The 14221-nt window shown below is 53.6% G+C and overlaps 2 protein-coding genes across 2 annotated transcripts in view; one reads left to right on the top strand and one right to left on the bottom strand.

Annotated features, from left to right (window-relative positions):
- Positions 1–102: 102 nt before the first annotated feature.
- Positions 103–11034, bottom strand: Pex6 (peroxisomal biogenesis factor 6). The gene is made up of 17 exons (XM_070023718.1): positions 10145–11034; positions 8571–8734; positions 7166–7249; positions 5230–5332; positions 5013–5143; positions 4364–4475; positions 3842–4050; positions 3456–3651; positions 3228–3304; positions 2964–3096; positions 2681–2886; positions 2533–2594; positions 1955–2063; positions 1581–1697; positions 1388–1465; positions 1118–1257; positions 103–684 (listed from the first exon to the last, which is right to left on the bottom strand). The coding sequence occupies exons 1-17, from the start codon at positions 11027–11029 to the stop codon at positions 548–550; spliced, it is 2943 nt and encodes a 980-aa protein (XP_069879819.1). The 5' UTR covers positions 11030–11034; the 3' UTR covers positions 103–547.
- A 293-nt stretch (positions 11035–11327) lies between these two features.
- Positions 11328–14221, top strand: part of Ppp2r5d (protein phosphatase 2 regulatory subunit B'delta) — a 26441-nt gene continuing 23547 nt past the window's right edge. Inside the window, exon 1 of the mRNA XM_070023706.1 lies at positions 11328–11476. The gene's annotated coding sequence lies outside the window, so the exon portion shown is untranslated. The remainder of the gene's footprint in view (positions 11477–14221) is intronic.

The raw sequence follows: 14221 nt of genomic DNA, 5'->3' as shown, positions 1-14221 counted from the left end.
TGATTATGTCCGATGGAACAGAGGTGCCACAGCCCCTGCTCCTCCCACACCCCAGCTCTACTCCGCCCCGCCTCCACAACACCAGCACGGGGCAGTGGATACTTTATTTTTTTTTTTAATTTTAAAAATGTTTTATTTATTTTTGTCCATTGTGAGGCTTGAATTCTGGGCCTGGGCACTGTCCCTGAGCCCTTCAGCACAAGACCAGTGCTCTACCATGGGTGGTTTATTTCTGGTGGTTTATTGGAGATAAGAGTCTCACAGACTTTCCTGCCCGGGCTGGCTTTGAACTGTGACTCTCAGATCTCAGCCTCCTGAGTAGCTAGGATTACAGGCATGAGTCACTAGTGCCTGGCTGTACTTTAGTTTTTGTCACTGAACTAGCCGCTGCTCCCCAGTGGGTACGAGCCTGACCTCTCTGGTGCAGACAAGCCTGTCCTGGAGGGAGGGGTGGGCTTCAGCTGGGTCGGCAGCAGTCTGAGGAAGAGCTCTGTCCTCTCAGGTCTGGACGGGGCCCTCGCAGCCAGTCCCAGATGGCAGGCGGCTCCTAGCAGGCGGCGAACTTGCGCTGGATGCGCGTGTACCGCAGCAGCTCTTGCTCGCTCACTGAGGGCTGCAGGCGGGCAGCGGCCTGCAGCAGGTCCTCCATGGTGAGCAGCAGTGCTGAGCCCCTAGTCTCCCGCCCTGAGGAAGGACAGGGGGAGTAAAGCGGGGGCTCCATCCCAGCAGGGGAACAGAGGCAGGGGAGAGTCTGGGCAAGGCACCTCCTCCTCAGAGCCCGGATGTGTCTGCTCTGGAAGGCGGGACCAGGCTCATCTCCCATAGGCTTTTTTTGGTTTTTTTTTGGTCGGTCCTGGGGTCTGAACTCTGGGCCTGGGCGCTGTCCCTGGGCTCTTCAGCTCAAGGTGAGCGCTCTACCACTTGAGCCACAGTGCCACTTCCGGTTTTCTGGTGGGTAATTGGAGATCAGAGTCTCACGGACTTTCCAGCCTGGACTGGCTTTGAACCACAGTCCTCAGATCTCAGCCTCCTGAGGAGCTAGGATTATAGGTGTGAGATACTGGTGCCCGGCCCAGTTTGCTTTTTGGCTGACCTCCGGGGCCGGGGAGTGGCCCACCTTCCTCCAGGTCATGGACCCTGCGCTTGAGGGCGGCTGTCATGGCATCAGAGCAGAGAGAGTAGAGGTCCGCACCGGTCATCTGGGGAGGGCAGCAATCCAGCACGCTCGCCAGGCTCACCGAGGGCTCCAGCTTGAATCTGTTGGGCCGAACCAGAACCATCACAGCTGGCCGCAGTCCATCACTGGGCAGCTCACCCTGAGGGCTGCATCCCTTCCCCACCACCGCAAGGCCCCAGCCCTCGCAGAGTGTTCCTCCAGCGGGCGTACTTGCGTGTGATGGTGCTTAAAACACGCAGCTGGGAGGCGCGGTCCTCATTCGCCCCCACGAACACCAGCTTGTCAAACCTTTGGAGAGATCAGTGGGCAAAGTCAAGCTGCGCAGCCGAGAGGGGTGAAGGAGGCACAGGACGGGGTGGAAAGCTGAGGCCAAGCGGGCCTGGTGGAAGTCCACAGGGCCCACCTGCCAGGCCGCAGAAGGGCAGGGTCCAGGAGGTCCGGCCTGTTGGTGGCTCCGATCACAAACACGTCCTGAGTGCTGTGAAGCCCGTCCAGCTCAGCCAGGAGTTGAGACACCACCCTGCACGGGAGGAAGCCAGGGTGTCCTTGGCCCACCCCAACTGCCAGAGCCTCTCCTTACAAGACCCTCTGCCCAGCTCCACCCTTGTACCGCACCACCACACCCATCCGCTTGGTACTGCACCCAACTCCCTTTAGCTTCCAGGATTCCATCCCAGAGCCAAAAGAGCAGGGATTTGTATCTCGGAGCCCTGATCTGAAGCATGCTATGAGCGGTCCCTCCAATCCTGGAGACCCCATTCCCATTCCCACCCTCACCTGTCCATCACCCCTCCAGAGTCTCCACTTCGCCCCCGGCTTGGGGCCAAGGAGTCCAGTTCATCAAAGAAGATGATGCAGGGAGCAGCAGCCCTGGCCCTGGCAAATACTGAAGACAGGGATGCTCAGAGGCGGAGGGATCTCAGGAGGGTTGGAGTCAGAAGAGGGGTGGGGCCGGGTGCTGGTGGCTCATGCCTGTAATCCTAGCTACTTAGGAGGCTGAGATCTGAGGATCCCAGTTCAAATCCAGCCCAGGCAGGAAAGTCTGTGAGACACTTATCTCCAATAAACCACCAGAAAACCGGAAGCGGTGCTGTGGCTCAAGCGGTAGAAGGCTCCCCTTGAGCTGAAGAGCTGAGGGACAGCGCCCAGGCCCAGAGTTCAAGCCCCACAACCGACAAAAAAAAAAAACAAAACAAAAAGAGGAGTGGGAAGCAGGGTCGGCTGTGTCAGCACTGGACTCCAGGGCTGGGGCCAGCTGGGTAGGAGGCCAGCATGTAGAAAGGAGGAGCCTGGGGGAGGGGGTGGCCATCAGCGATGGGCGAGTCCACAAGGCCTGCCTCTCCCTGCTCACTCACCTTCTCGTACATTCTCCTCGCTCTGGCCCACGTACATGTTGATGAGCTCTGGCCCCTTCACACTGAGCAAGATGAGGGGAGATGAGGCCCACCGCAAGACCTCTCCACAGCCCTGCCTGCCCTCCACCTTCCTTCCATGCCCACCCACCTGAGGAAGGTGAGGCTGCACTCGGTGGCCACTGCCTTGGCCAGGAGCGTCTTGCCCGTGCCCGGGGGCCCGTGGAGCAGAAGGCCCGAGCGCCTCAGGCCCAGGCTCAGCAGCTCGGGGTGCTCCAGAGGGAGCTGGATGGTCTCCAGAATCTCCTTCTTCACCTCCTGCAGCCCGCCCACATCATGCCAGGACACGGAGGGGATCTAGGAGCAGACGGTAGGCAGGTGGGAGAGGCAGGTGGAGGAGCTCCTGCCCCACCTCCGGGGACCGGAAGCCCCACCTTGGGTGCGCCCACAGCCTGGGAGTGAGCTGCCTGCAGGCGCTCCAGCGCCTGCCCGAAGTCCTCAGCCAGGAGGGGAAAGCCGGCGAGACACAAATCCCGCTCATCTTCCTCACTCAGGTCGCCCGCCGAACTCCAAAGGGAAACCAAGGGAGGGCCTGTCACCAGGTCTCCCCTCCTTTCCTCTCCCTTTCCTTTCCCTCTTCCTCATTAACGCCCCATGTCCCCTGGCCACCATTCCCCTTCTGGGCTCAACTTCCATACCCTGAGTTCTTGATCCGGGTGCAGGCTGCCCGGCTGCTGTGGGTCACAAGGGCACAGAGATCCCCCACCACAAAGCCCTAGAGCATCACGGGAAAGGTCACATCAGCAGACACAAGGGGCAGGAATCCGGGGGGGGGGGGGGGGAAGGTGTCCTCCCTTTGGGTTCCCCACCCTTGTTGGCACACAGAACAGCAGAGCCAGGGCACGGTGCCCTGTGCTGGTACTCACTGCACAGCGGCGTGCCAGCTGCGCCAGGTTCACCTCCTGGCCCAGGGGGAGGCGGGCCGTGAGGGCTTGCAGGACGCTGAGCCGCTGCCCCTCCGACAGCACCGGCACCTCCAGCTCGTGAGGAAACGCCGTCTGCACGTCTGCGGGCAGGTTCTGCGCCCAGCTCGTGGTGGCCACGACCATCAGGGGAGGGCAGCTGCGGACAGGGAAGTGCGTACGGAGGGCAGGAGGGGTGGGTGCAGGGCTGGAGTAGGGAGATGCGCACCCCAGTGTTCCTGGGCTCATGGGAATGCTATGGGGGGGAGACCTTAGGCCTGGGCTGGCAAAGGCAGGCAGACGGGCCACTGGGGTGGGGGTAGGGGGAAAGGGCCTGCTTCTAGAAATACCTGCTGAGTGGGTCCTCATCGAGGAGGAGGTGGCGTAGCGTGGCCACCACGCGGGCATCCTCACCCAGCCCATCACGGTCCCGGCCCAGAAGGTCCACAGCTGTCAGCAAGAGGACCGCAGGCCTGCAGCGGCGGGCCCCGGAGAAGGCCGCCTGCAGCTTTGACTCTGTGGCCCCACTGCTATCGGCACAGAGGCTGGAGCAGGGCACCTGGAAGGAAGCTGGGTGTCTGCAAGCAGGGGGGCCGGGGTGGAGGGCTGTGAGCAGGGTAGGCACAACTGAGCAGAGGGTTGGAGGAAGACGCAGGCCAGCCTCACCTTTTACTCACACTACCCACCACCATGTCAAGCCCCCCTTCTCCCCAGAAGGACCTCCTAGTAGCGGAGCATGTGGGCTACGCTGGGCCTCTGGGCTCTGGGCTGGGGTGATAGGTTGGGCAGGGGAGGAAGGGGAGAGGAGAGAGTGAAAGGCAGACTCTGGGCCTGGAGGAGCGATGGCTGCGGTTCTGTCCAGAGCTGCTCACCTTGAGTAAGTGGAGCCCAAGGCGACTGCAGGCAGCAGCCACTGCTGTGGCCTTCCCACTGCCCGGGGATCCCCGCAGAAGGACACGGCCAGTTCCCGTCAGCAAGGCCCCCCTGTAGTCAGAGAACAGATGGTCCCTTCCAATCTGCCCCGATGTTAAGAGTCCCCAGGAAGCTTGATCATGGAAGCCGATGCCCTGTTTCTCTCCCCTTGGGCCTCGGGGGCCTAGCCGGGGTCTGTCCCGCAGTGAGGCCCCACCTCCCACACCATCTCTGCTGCCCTGGCAGAGCCCCAGGGCATATTCAACAGCCACAGTCGGATTGTCTTTACTAGTTGTAGCTTCAGTAAAGCTTGGCTTGTTAGGGCTGAACTGTACCAAGAGGAACTAGGGGTCTATACGTGGGCCACTGGAATGAGGAGCTTTGCTCTTTAGGGCCAGGGGTAGTAAAGGCCGGGATGCCTGTGGGGTTTGCTGAGGAGAAGGGCAGGCTCAGAGGTAGCTGTCCCTGGTGCAGATTCTTCCACCTTAGAGGATATCCTAGGAAAGGTGCCCAGGAATCTGCTAACAGAGAGAAGCAGGCCGGCGGCCTGGACTCCCAACTCGGACCCGAGCATTGGGAAGGCTGCCCCCTAGAGGCAGCCTCACTCACCCAGGCTGGAGGCGAGGCTTCAGGATGGTGCAGAGCTCAGTCACCAAGGCCTCCAGGCCTGGAGGAGACAAGCTGCACCAGACAGATCTTTCTAAAGACAGCGCTGGAACAGCGCTCAAGGTAGAACCCACCTATGAGAGGTTGGAGGAAGCTTGTAGCTCTAAAGGTTGTTTCTGGCCCCTTTGCCACCCCCGCCACACACACACCAAGGCCTCACCGTGTATAAGGAGGTATGGGTGGTGTCGGCCAAGTACGCACTGGTTTGCCCACCTGAGGCTTCCCCAACTGTCTTCTTCACCTTAAAAAACATCTCACGCCACCTGTGGGGAAAAGGTGCAATAAACCAAAGATCCACAAGACATACCCTCTTCCCCAAGGACAGGTGGCGATCCCAGTCAGAGAAGACAAACTTGAGAGCAGCACAAATTGAGTGCCCTGAGACATAGCAAGGGGTGTGAAGATAAACCAACAGGAAGGCAGACAGTCTTCATTCATTAGTGTGTGTGTGTGTGTGTGTGTGTGTGTGTGTACATGCATGTGCACACCCACACACCTACACACTGGTCCTGGGACTTGAACTCAGGGCCTGTGTGTTCTCCTTAAGTTTTTATGATGAAGGCTAGTGCTCTAGCACTTGAGCCACAGCTCCAGTCCTGGCTTTTCTGGTAGTTAATTGGAGATAATAATTGGAGATAAGAGTCTCATAGATTTTCCTGCCTGGGCTGGCTTCAAATGAAGATCCTCAGATTGCAGCCTCCTGAGTAGCTAGGATAACTGGCATGCACCATCAGTGCCTGGCTCTTTCTTTTTTGTTGGTCGTGGAGCTTGAACTCTGGGCCTGGGCACTGTCCCTCAGCTCTTCAGCTCAAGGCTAGTGCTCTACTACCTGAGCCACAGCGCCACTTCCACTGGTTTATTGGAGAGAAGAGTCTCACAGACTTTCCTGTCTGGGCTGGCTTTGAACCATGATCCTCAGATCTCAGCCTCCTTAGTAGCTAGGATTGCGGGCGTGAGCCACCAGTGCCTGGCTCTTTTCTTTATTGCCAGTCCTGGGGCTTGAACTCAGGGCCTGGGTGCTGTCCCTAAGCTTTCTTGCTCAAGGCTAATGTTCTGTCACTTGAGCCACAGCCCTACTTCAGGATTTTTGGTAGTTAAGTGGAGGTAAGTCTCATGGACTTTCTTGTCCAGGCTGGCTTTGAACTGTGATGCTCAGATCTCAGTCTCTTGGTCCCGAGATTTTCCCTTAAGGATGACATTCTACCGTTTGAGCTACAACTCTACTTCTTGTTTTTTGGTGGCTATTTTAGAGACATAGACTTTCCTGCCTCGGCTGGACTTACATTTCAGCCTCCAGAGTAGTTAAGATTACCAGCAACCAGCTGAGTTCTTTGTTTTTGTGCTAAGGATGAAACCCAGGGCCTCTAGGCACTGACCTACATCCCCTCCCCTCCCCCAGACAATGGTTTTTAACCTTCTTCATAACTGGGAACTTGAAGAGGGATTTTTTTTTATCTTCAGAAAAATATATACAGTGATAACAAAATATTCTCAGGCATAAAATTATTACAAATTTTTTTGTTGTTGTTGGTTGTGGGGCTTGAACTCTGGGCTTGGGCGCTGTCCCTGCGCTCTTCAGCTCAAGGCAAGTGCTCTACCGCTTGAGCCACAGCACCACTTCTGATTTTCTAATGGTTTATTGGAGATAAGAGTCTCATGGACTTTCCTGCCCGGGATGGCTTTGATTCACGATCCTCAGATATCAGCCTCCTGAGTAGCTAGGATTACAGGCGTGAGCCACCGGCGTCCAGTTTACACATTTTTTTTTGTTTTTGTTTTGTCAGTCATGAAGCCTAACTCAGGACCTGGCTGGGCACTGTCTCTGAGCTCTTTTGCTTAAGGTTACTGCTCTACCACTTTGAGCCATAGCACCACTTCTGGTTTTTGAGTGGTTAATTGGAGATAAGGGTCTCATGGGGACTTTTCTGCCGGGGCTGGATTCAAACCGCAATCCTCAGATCTCAGCCTCCTGAGTAGTCAGGATTATAGGCATGAGCCACCAGTGCTCAGCTTGATTACAGTTTTTTGGGGGGAGATTAAAGAACTGAACCCAGGTTTTCTGAATCCCAGCTGTAGAAGCCAAGGCAACCACATACCTGGGCAGTTTCTCCAGACTTCCTTCCAGGATCTCTACTTGCCCAACTGTTGGCACACATAGAACATCCCCTTCCTGGACCACCCTGCAACACAGCAGAGGCCTTGGTCAACTCACAACAGGACCCTGGGCATGTGCCTGATAAACTCCCCTTTGCCCACCCCACAACATGTAGACGCTGCTTAGAGACCTACTGTATATGTAGAGATTTGCAAGCAATTCTCCAAGGAACCAGTGAGTCTTAAACTGAGCTGGGGAAACAGGAAGGACTAGAAAAGGATACTGGTTCTTTTTTTTTTTTTTTTTTTTTGCCATTCCTGGGGCTTGAACTCAGGGCCTGAGCACTGTCTCTGAGCTGCTTTTGCTCAAGGTTAGCACTCTTACCACTTGAGCCACAGTGCCACTTCTGGCTTTTTCTGTTTATGTGGTACTAAGGAATTGAACCCAGGGCTTCATGTATGCCAGGCAAGTATTCTACCACTAAGCCACATTCCCAGCCCCCTGGGGATACTGGTTCTAAAGTCTTTTTTTTGTTTTTCTTTTGTCGATTGTAGGTCTTGAACTCTGGGCCTGGGTGCTGTCCCTGAGCTCTTCAGCTCAAGGAGAACCCTCTACCACTTAAGCCACAGCGCCACTTCTGGTTTTCTGGTAGCTAACTAGAGATAAGAAGCTCATGGACTTTCCTGCCTGGGCTGGCTTTGAACTGAGATCTTCAGATCTCAGCCTCCTTAGTAGTTAGGATTATAGGCGTGAGCCAGAGGGTGAGCTAGGATGCCTGTTTGTTTTTTAGTATAGGTCCTAGGGCTTGCATTCAGGGCCTGAGTGCTGTCCCTTAGCTTTTTTACTCAAGGCTAGTGCTCTACCACTTGAGCCACAGCTCCATTTCTGGCTTTTTTGGTAGTCTATTGGAGGCAAGAGTCTCATGGACTTTCCTGCCTAGGCTGGCTTCAAACTGCAATCCTCAGATCTGTCTCCTGAGTAGCTGGGTTTACAGCAAGCCACTGGCATCCCTAAAGTCCTCTTTGAACAGGTTTTTGGTTGTTCTAATCCTCCTCCTTCTTCCTCTTCTTCTTTGATTTTTTGAGACGGGAGCTTATTATATAGCTCAGGTTCGACTTGAACTCTCAATCTTCTTGACAGGAAGATTGAGAGTACTGGAATTATAGTTGTAAACCACAACGTCCAACCTCAAGTGTCTTTTCTCAGCTTGGAACTTCCAAATTCATCTCATGGTTCAGCTTTCCCTTCTGTTGTCTGTGTGATACACCAAGAAGTTCTTTGCCACAATATTGCCTAAAATGTGGCCTTTTAAAACAAAGGCCCTGGATACCTGGTTGTAAGGCATAGGGGCAGAAGAAGGTAACAAGGGTGGGATGCTCACTTCCTTAAAGGGGTAGGCAGCTAACCTGGGTGTCTGAAAGTGCTGGTAAAGAACACGGTCATAGTTCCCATTAACGCTGTAGTGGGGAGAGGACACGATTTCGATGTGTAACTCTCTGGCAAACGGAGGCCCAGGCAACAGTGAGCAGCTTCCTTTGTCCCCTGGGGTGATGAAGCCTTCCAAGTACCTCTATGAGAGAAACAATTACCACCTTACAGCTTTCGCCCAGAGTGAGGCGCTGTCTCTTACCAGCAGGATGGGCTTTCATAATCACAAGGCTTGCAGGAGATGGGGCTCAGGTAGTAGAGCTGAGTAATTGTACCTTCCCCTTCCCAAGAAAACCAAAATCTCTCTCTCTACCTGGCACCAGGAGGCAGTGGCACTTCTCTTGACTCTGGCTTCGAAAAGCTCCCGCATAAAAACGATACCTTTAACTTGGTCTAGAGCCAGTGAAATGGCAAAGACATTTATTCCCAGAAGTCCTGTCAGTGACACTAGGCAGCCACTGTGACTGATATTAAGTGGACATTACTTCAGCTGGGTGAGCTCCATTCCAAGTATGTCAAATTTTTCTCCATTCAGAATGAAACCCACATCTACTTCTGTGCGTGATTACCTCATTCATCTTTCTGACTTCTCAGTTTTTGTTTCATGGTGTTAGAGATTGAACCCAGGCCTCTTGCTTGCTGGGCAAGTGTCCTATCACTGAGTCAAACCCTCAGGCCCATTTCATGGTGTTAACTGGCCACTCTCACTGCCCAGCAGAACTTTCTACAGAGAAGAAGTGTGGTATAGCTACATGTGGCTATTGGGCACTTGGCATGTGGTTAAAGCAACTGAAGAACTGAAGTTTTTGCTTTAGTGTCAACTGAAGAGCCACAAAGTGGCTTCCATATTGGACAACACCAGCCTAAACCATACATCCAGATGCTTAATTACACATTACCGCACAATTTTTCTCTCAAAAAAAAATTAAAAAACTTATATTGGATGTATTTAATAAATTGTTAAAAGTAACCACCAGATGCCTAAGATAACAGACTTCCTTTAAGGAATTAACAATATATAATTGAAAGTTAGGCAGATAATGTAATTAAAACAATGCCCTAAAGGGAGATACAAAATATTGGAGGAAGAGTGTTCAATTTGTGACACTGAGATTTGGAGGGTGTCATAAAGAGAGTGTTGTTCTTAGTGAGGTCTTGAAGGAAAGGATGGTAAGAAGTGAAGAGACAAAGCAGTAGTATAGGAAAAAAAATCTGGAATCAAGGATAAGCATGAGTTAAAAACACCAAGACACCATCCTCTATATCCCCCTCCCCCAGCACTGAATACATTGTAGCAATCCAACAACTGATTAAAGTAATTTAATAATACATGGTGATTTCACTGTGAACCTCACCTTTCACCTGAATAGAAGAAGGCTTTCTTCCCATGTAGGACCACACTATAGAGGCTTATTTTGATGATAGAAAGTGATTAAATAAGGATAAGTGAAATAGTCCAAGATGGCAAGGTGCAGGGGGACCTAGTTGACACACCTCTAGTCTGCCAGTTACGACAGAGAAGAGGGCGTAAGGAAAAGGAAGCATTTCTGACCTGAATTCTGAGCTCTCCCACTTCCAAGGGGTCACAGCCGAGATTAAAAGCCAGAGTGGCAGGCACGTGTACCAGTCCGTCAGCGATCGGCTCTGCCAGCTGCCCAGAGCCAGGTCCCAGTCTCTCACAGAGGTCCCAGCGAGGCTCTAGGACCTGCACCTTGGCCAGGTGCGGTTGGGAAGCGTTCGATGCTGACTCTCCGGCCCGGGCCACCCACACCCATTCACCCTGGAAGAGGCCGAGACTACGGAGACAACTCCGGCTCACCCCTAGGGAATCTCCAGTCCCTCCTAGCACTCCCCGGAGTTGCCGGACTGTGTCGGAAACTGCAAAGGAGGATGCTATAGGCGGGGGTGGGGGCCGGCTGCCGTCTCCGCTCTCCAGCCCCAATCTGGCTTTTCCGCGGAGCTCGGTGACGGCCAGTCGCGTCCCGGGGCCCAGCAGCCCTTGCAGCGCCGGCCGCGTTTCCAACACGCGCGGCCCGGGCACCGGCAGGGTCTCCCCACGCCTCACCAGCAGCGGTCCGACGCGCGGCCCGAGCCCGGGCCCCGGGCAGGCGCCAAGCAGCGCCCAGCCGAGCGCCGGGGGTCGCCGCACGGGCCGCGCCCGCACCCGCGCGCCGGAGCCCAGTGCCAGAAGCCGCAGCAGCGCGCGGCTCACCAGCAGCTGCGGGGGCCCGGGACCCTGCTCCCCGGCTCCCGCACCCGGGCCCTCCAAGGCCGCCACCAGCAGCGCCGGGCCTGCCGGACTCTCGTCTGCAGGCCGCAGGGCCAGCACCAAGCCCAGCCCCGCCGCAGGCCACGGGCCCCCAGGAGGCAGCAGCACTGACAACGGCGGTGTCTCGGCCGGGAAGGGATCCAGGACCCGCAGGACGGCCAGCGCCATGATGACAGGAGACCAACCCCAAACTCACCCCGCCCCTTCCGCCGCCATGGGCGGAGCGCGGCTTCCGGAACCGGCGACCGGAAGGCGAGGCGGTGCGAGCGCCGTTTCCGCTTCCGTCAAGGCGGTGGGAGGGGCGCCGGAGCCCGCGCGGGGCTGCGGGAGTGCGTCGCGCCCCGGCTGGTCAGTACCGAATCGCGAAAGCAGAGCCTTGTTCGCTGCGGTTGTCGAGTCTGCATGCGTGCGCCCTTGGCGCCGGTGTCCACGAGGATGTGCCTTTGCCTTCTAGAGGAAGTAACGTCCACTCACCTGTCCCCTCGCAGCACTGGACCCTGTTGACCGGTCCCCCGGCCGCCAGTGCGCAGGGCTGGCTGGGCACTGTGGCTAGGGTTTGGGAAGAAGTCCACTCCTCCGTGGAGATCTGTGCCCAGCGCACCTATGGGCCCTGAGGTGTGAGGGTCTCGGGGGACGTTGCAGGAGGGAGTGGTGGGATTATAAAACGGTCCCAGGAGCCGGGCGCCCGCGGCTCACGCCTGTCATCCTCGCTACTCAGAAGGCTGAGATCTGAGGATCGCAGTTCGAAGCCAGCCCAGGGCAGGAAAGTCCCCGTGAGACTCTTTATCTCCAATGAACCACCAGAAAACCGGAAGTGGTGCTGTGGCTCAAAGTGAGCTCAGAGACAACGCTCAGGCTTTGAGTTCAAGCCCCACAACCGAAAAAAAAAAAAAAACCCACAAAACCAAATGCGGTCTCAGACGTGCTTATGGGTGCGTGGTGGCTGCCGGTTGAATTACTCCGTGTGATTCATGTAGCCCTTGAGGACTTGGTACTGCCGTATCGGTTCCAACAGGTCCTACACATGTTCCAGCGCTTCCTGTCCTGTTCATTGTCCCATCCTGCTTCCTTCAGACTTGAAGACCAAGCACCTCTCTTTCCAAAAATCTACTTGCCCTCTCTCATCAACCCATAAGGACCCACTAACGGTCAACATCCTACAAAAAACTGGCCGAACAGATGTGCAAAAGGTTTCTGTCTAAGCCTGCTTCTTACCAGTGCTGTTACTTTTTAGATTCCATCTTTTTTTTTTTCCCCCTGATAACTTGGACTTGAACTCAGGGCCTAAGGGTTAGCACTTTAGCTCAAGACTAGCCCTTTTCCACTTGAGCCACAGCCCTGTTTCCAGCTTTTTGGTGGCTAATTAGAGATAAGAGTTTCTTGAAGTTATCTTCCCAAGCTGACTTTGAGCCTTGATCTTCAGATCTCAGCCTTCTGAGTAGCTAGGATTACATGTTTGTCACTGGTGTCTGGCTTCAGATTCCAACCTTATCTTCACACCACTGCTCCACTACACTCAGGGATAGGCCATATTTCTAATTCTTTTTTTTTTTTTTTTTTTTTGTGGGTCCGGTCGTGGGGCCTGAACTCTGGGCCTGGGTGCTGTCCCTCAGCTCTTCAGCTCAAGGCTCTACCACTTGAGCCACAGTGCCACTTCCAGCTTTTTTTTTTTTTTTTGCTTATGTGGTGCTGAGGAATCGAACCCAGGGCCTCATGCATGCAAGGCAAGCGCTCTACCACTGAGCCACCTTCCCAGCCCAATATTTCTAATTCTTAATAATTACTGTTTTTCATTTGTAATTAGTGGACTGTATTGTGTTAATTTCCTTTTTCGGGACGTCAGCTACTACTCAGCATTTTCTTCTTTATCTTTTGTTTTTTCACAATGTCTTCTATTTCCTTTTTTCTTTTCTTTTCTTTTTGTTGCTCATGGGGCTTGAACTCAGGGCCTGGGCACTGTCCTTGAGCTCTTTTCTCAAGGTTAGTGTGCTACCACTTTGAGCCACAGCACTACTTCTGGTTTTTTGATAGTTAATTGGAAATAAGACTCTCTTGAACTTTGCTGCCCCAGCTGGCTTCAAACCAAGATTCTGAGATCTCAGCCTCCTGAGTAGCTAGGAGTACGGGTGTGAGTCACCAGCTTTCCAGTTTTCTATTTTTTAGACAGTACATCCCTATGAATCTGAAAGCCCTCCCCCCCTGAAAGTTAAATATTAGATTTACATGTTAGAAGTTATTTCTATTCCCAGGGAGAAAAAAAAATTAGTTTTTTTTTTTTTTCCTTTTTGTCAGTCCTGGGGCTTGAATTCAGGGCCTGGGCATTGTCCTGAGCTTTTGCTCAAGGATACCACTCCTACCACTTGCCACAGTGCCACCTCTGGCCTTTTCTGTTTATGTGGTAGAAAGGAATTGAACCCAGGGCTTCATGCATGCTAGACAAGCACTCTACCACTAAACCACATTCCAACCCAATTTTTAGGTTTCTGATTACAGGTTCTGGAAGTACCTCAAGTTATATATCAGAAATTGTCCATTCTCACAGTTTCTTTCCTTCCTTCCTTCCTTCCTTTTTTTCTTTTTCTTTCTTTCTTTCTTTTTTTTTTTTTTTTTGGTGCCAGTCCTGGGGCTTGATCTCAGGGCCTGGGTACTGTCCCTGAGCTTTTGTGCTCAAAGCTGGCTCTCTACCACTTGAGCCACAACTCCACTTCTGGCTTTTTGGTGTTAATAAAGAGTCTCATGGACTTTCCTGCTTGGCTGGCTTCAAATGTTGATCCCCAGCTCTCAGCCTCCCGAGTAGCTAGGATTACAGATGCAGCCACTGACACCCAGCCCAGTATTAAGGGGCCTGGATTCATTTAGACAAAAGTCTCCATCTGTACTTTTTGTAGCCCTGTCCCCTGCTTCCTGCAGGAGCCAAGGCCTGGGTGGTTGGGAGTAAAGCCTAAGGAAGATACAATGGCAACAATCTCCAAGCCTCTGGGCCAAGGATGGATAAACATCCCATACCCAAATATCCATTTATAAATAACCTTTTTTTTTTTTTTTTAAGGGGAAGTAGTGTTATTTGAACTCAGGGTTTCATGCTTGCTAAGAGGCACTCCACGACTGAACTACTCCATCAGACCTATAGCATTTGTTATTTTCCAAATAGGGTCTCACTGTTTATGCCTGGGCTGCTTCCTTTCGTCACTGCATGATGGCTTGTGAGCTACTGTACCATTGTGCTTCCATTGCATTTTAGGATGACAGATGTGTCAACTATGCCTAGGCATTGACTGGATTGCAGTTGTGAACTTTTATGCCCAGGCTGGCCTGGAACTGTGATTTTCCCCGATCTTTGCTTCCCTAGTAGCTAGGCCT

Source organism: Dipodomys merriami, unplaced genomic scaffold, assembly GCF_024711535.1.
Source record: "Dipodomys merriami isolate MVZ:Mamm:240054 unplaced genomic scaffold, mDipMer1.0.p SCAF_16, whole genome shotgun sequence".
NCBI classification, from domain to species: Eukaryota; Metazoa; Chordata; class Mammalia; order Rodentia; family Heteromyidae; genus Dipodomys; species Dipodomys merriami.
Note: the sequence above shows the minus strand (reverse complement) of the source record. Positions and strands in the feature narration are given on the sequence as shown.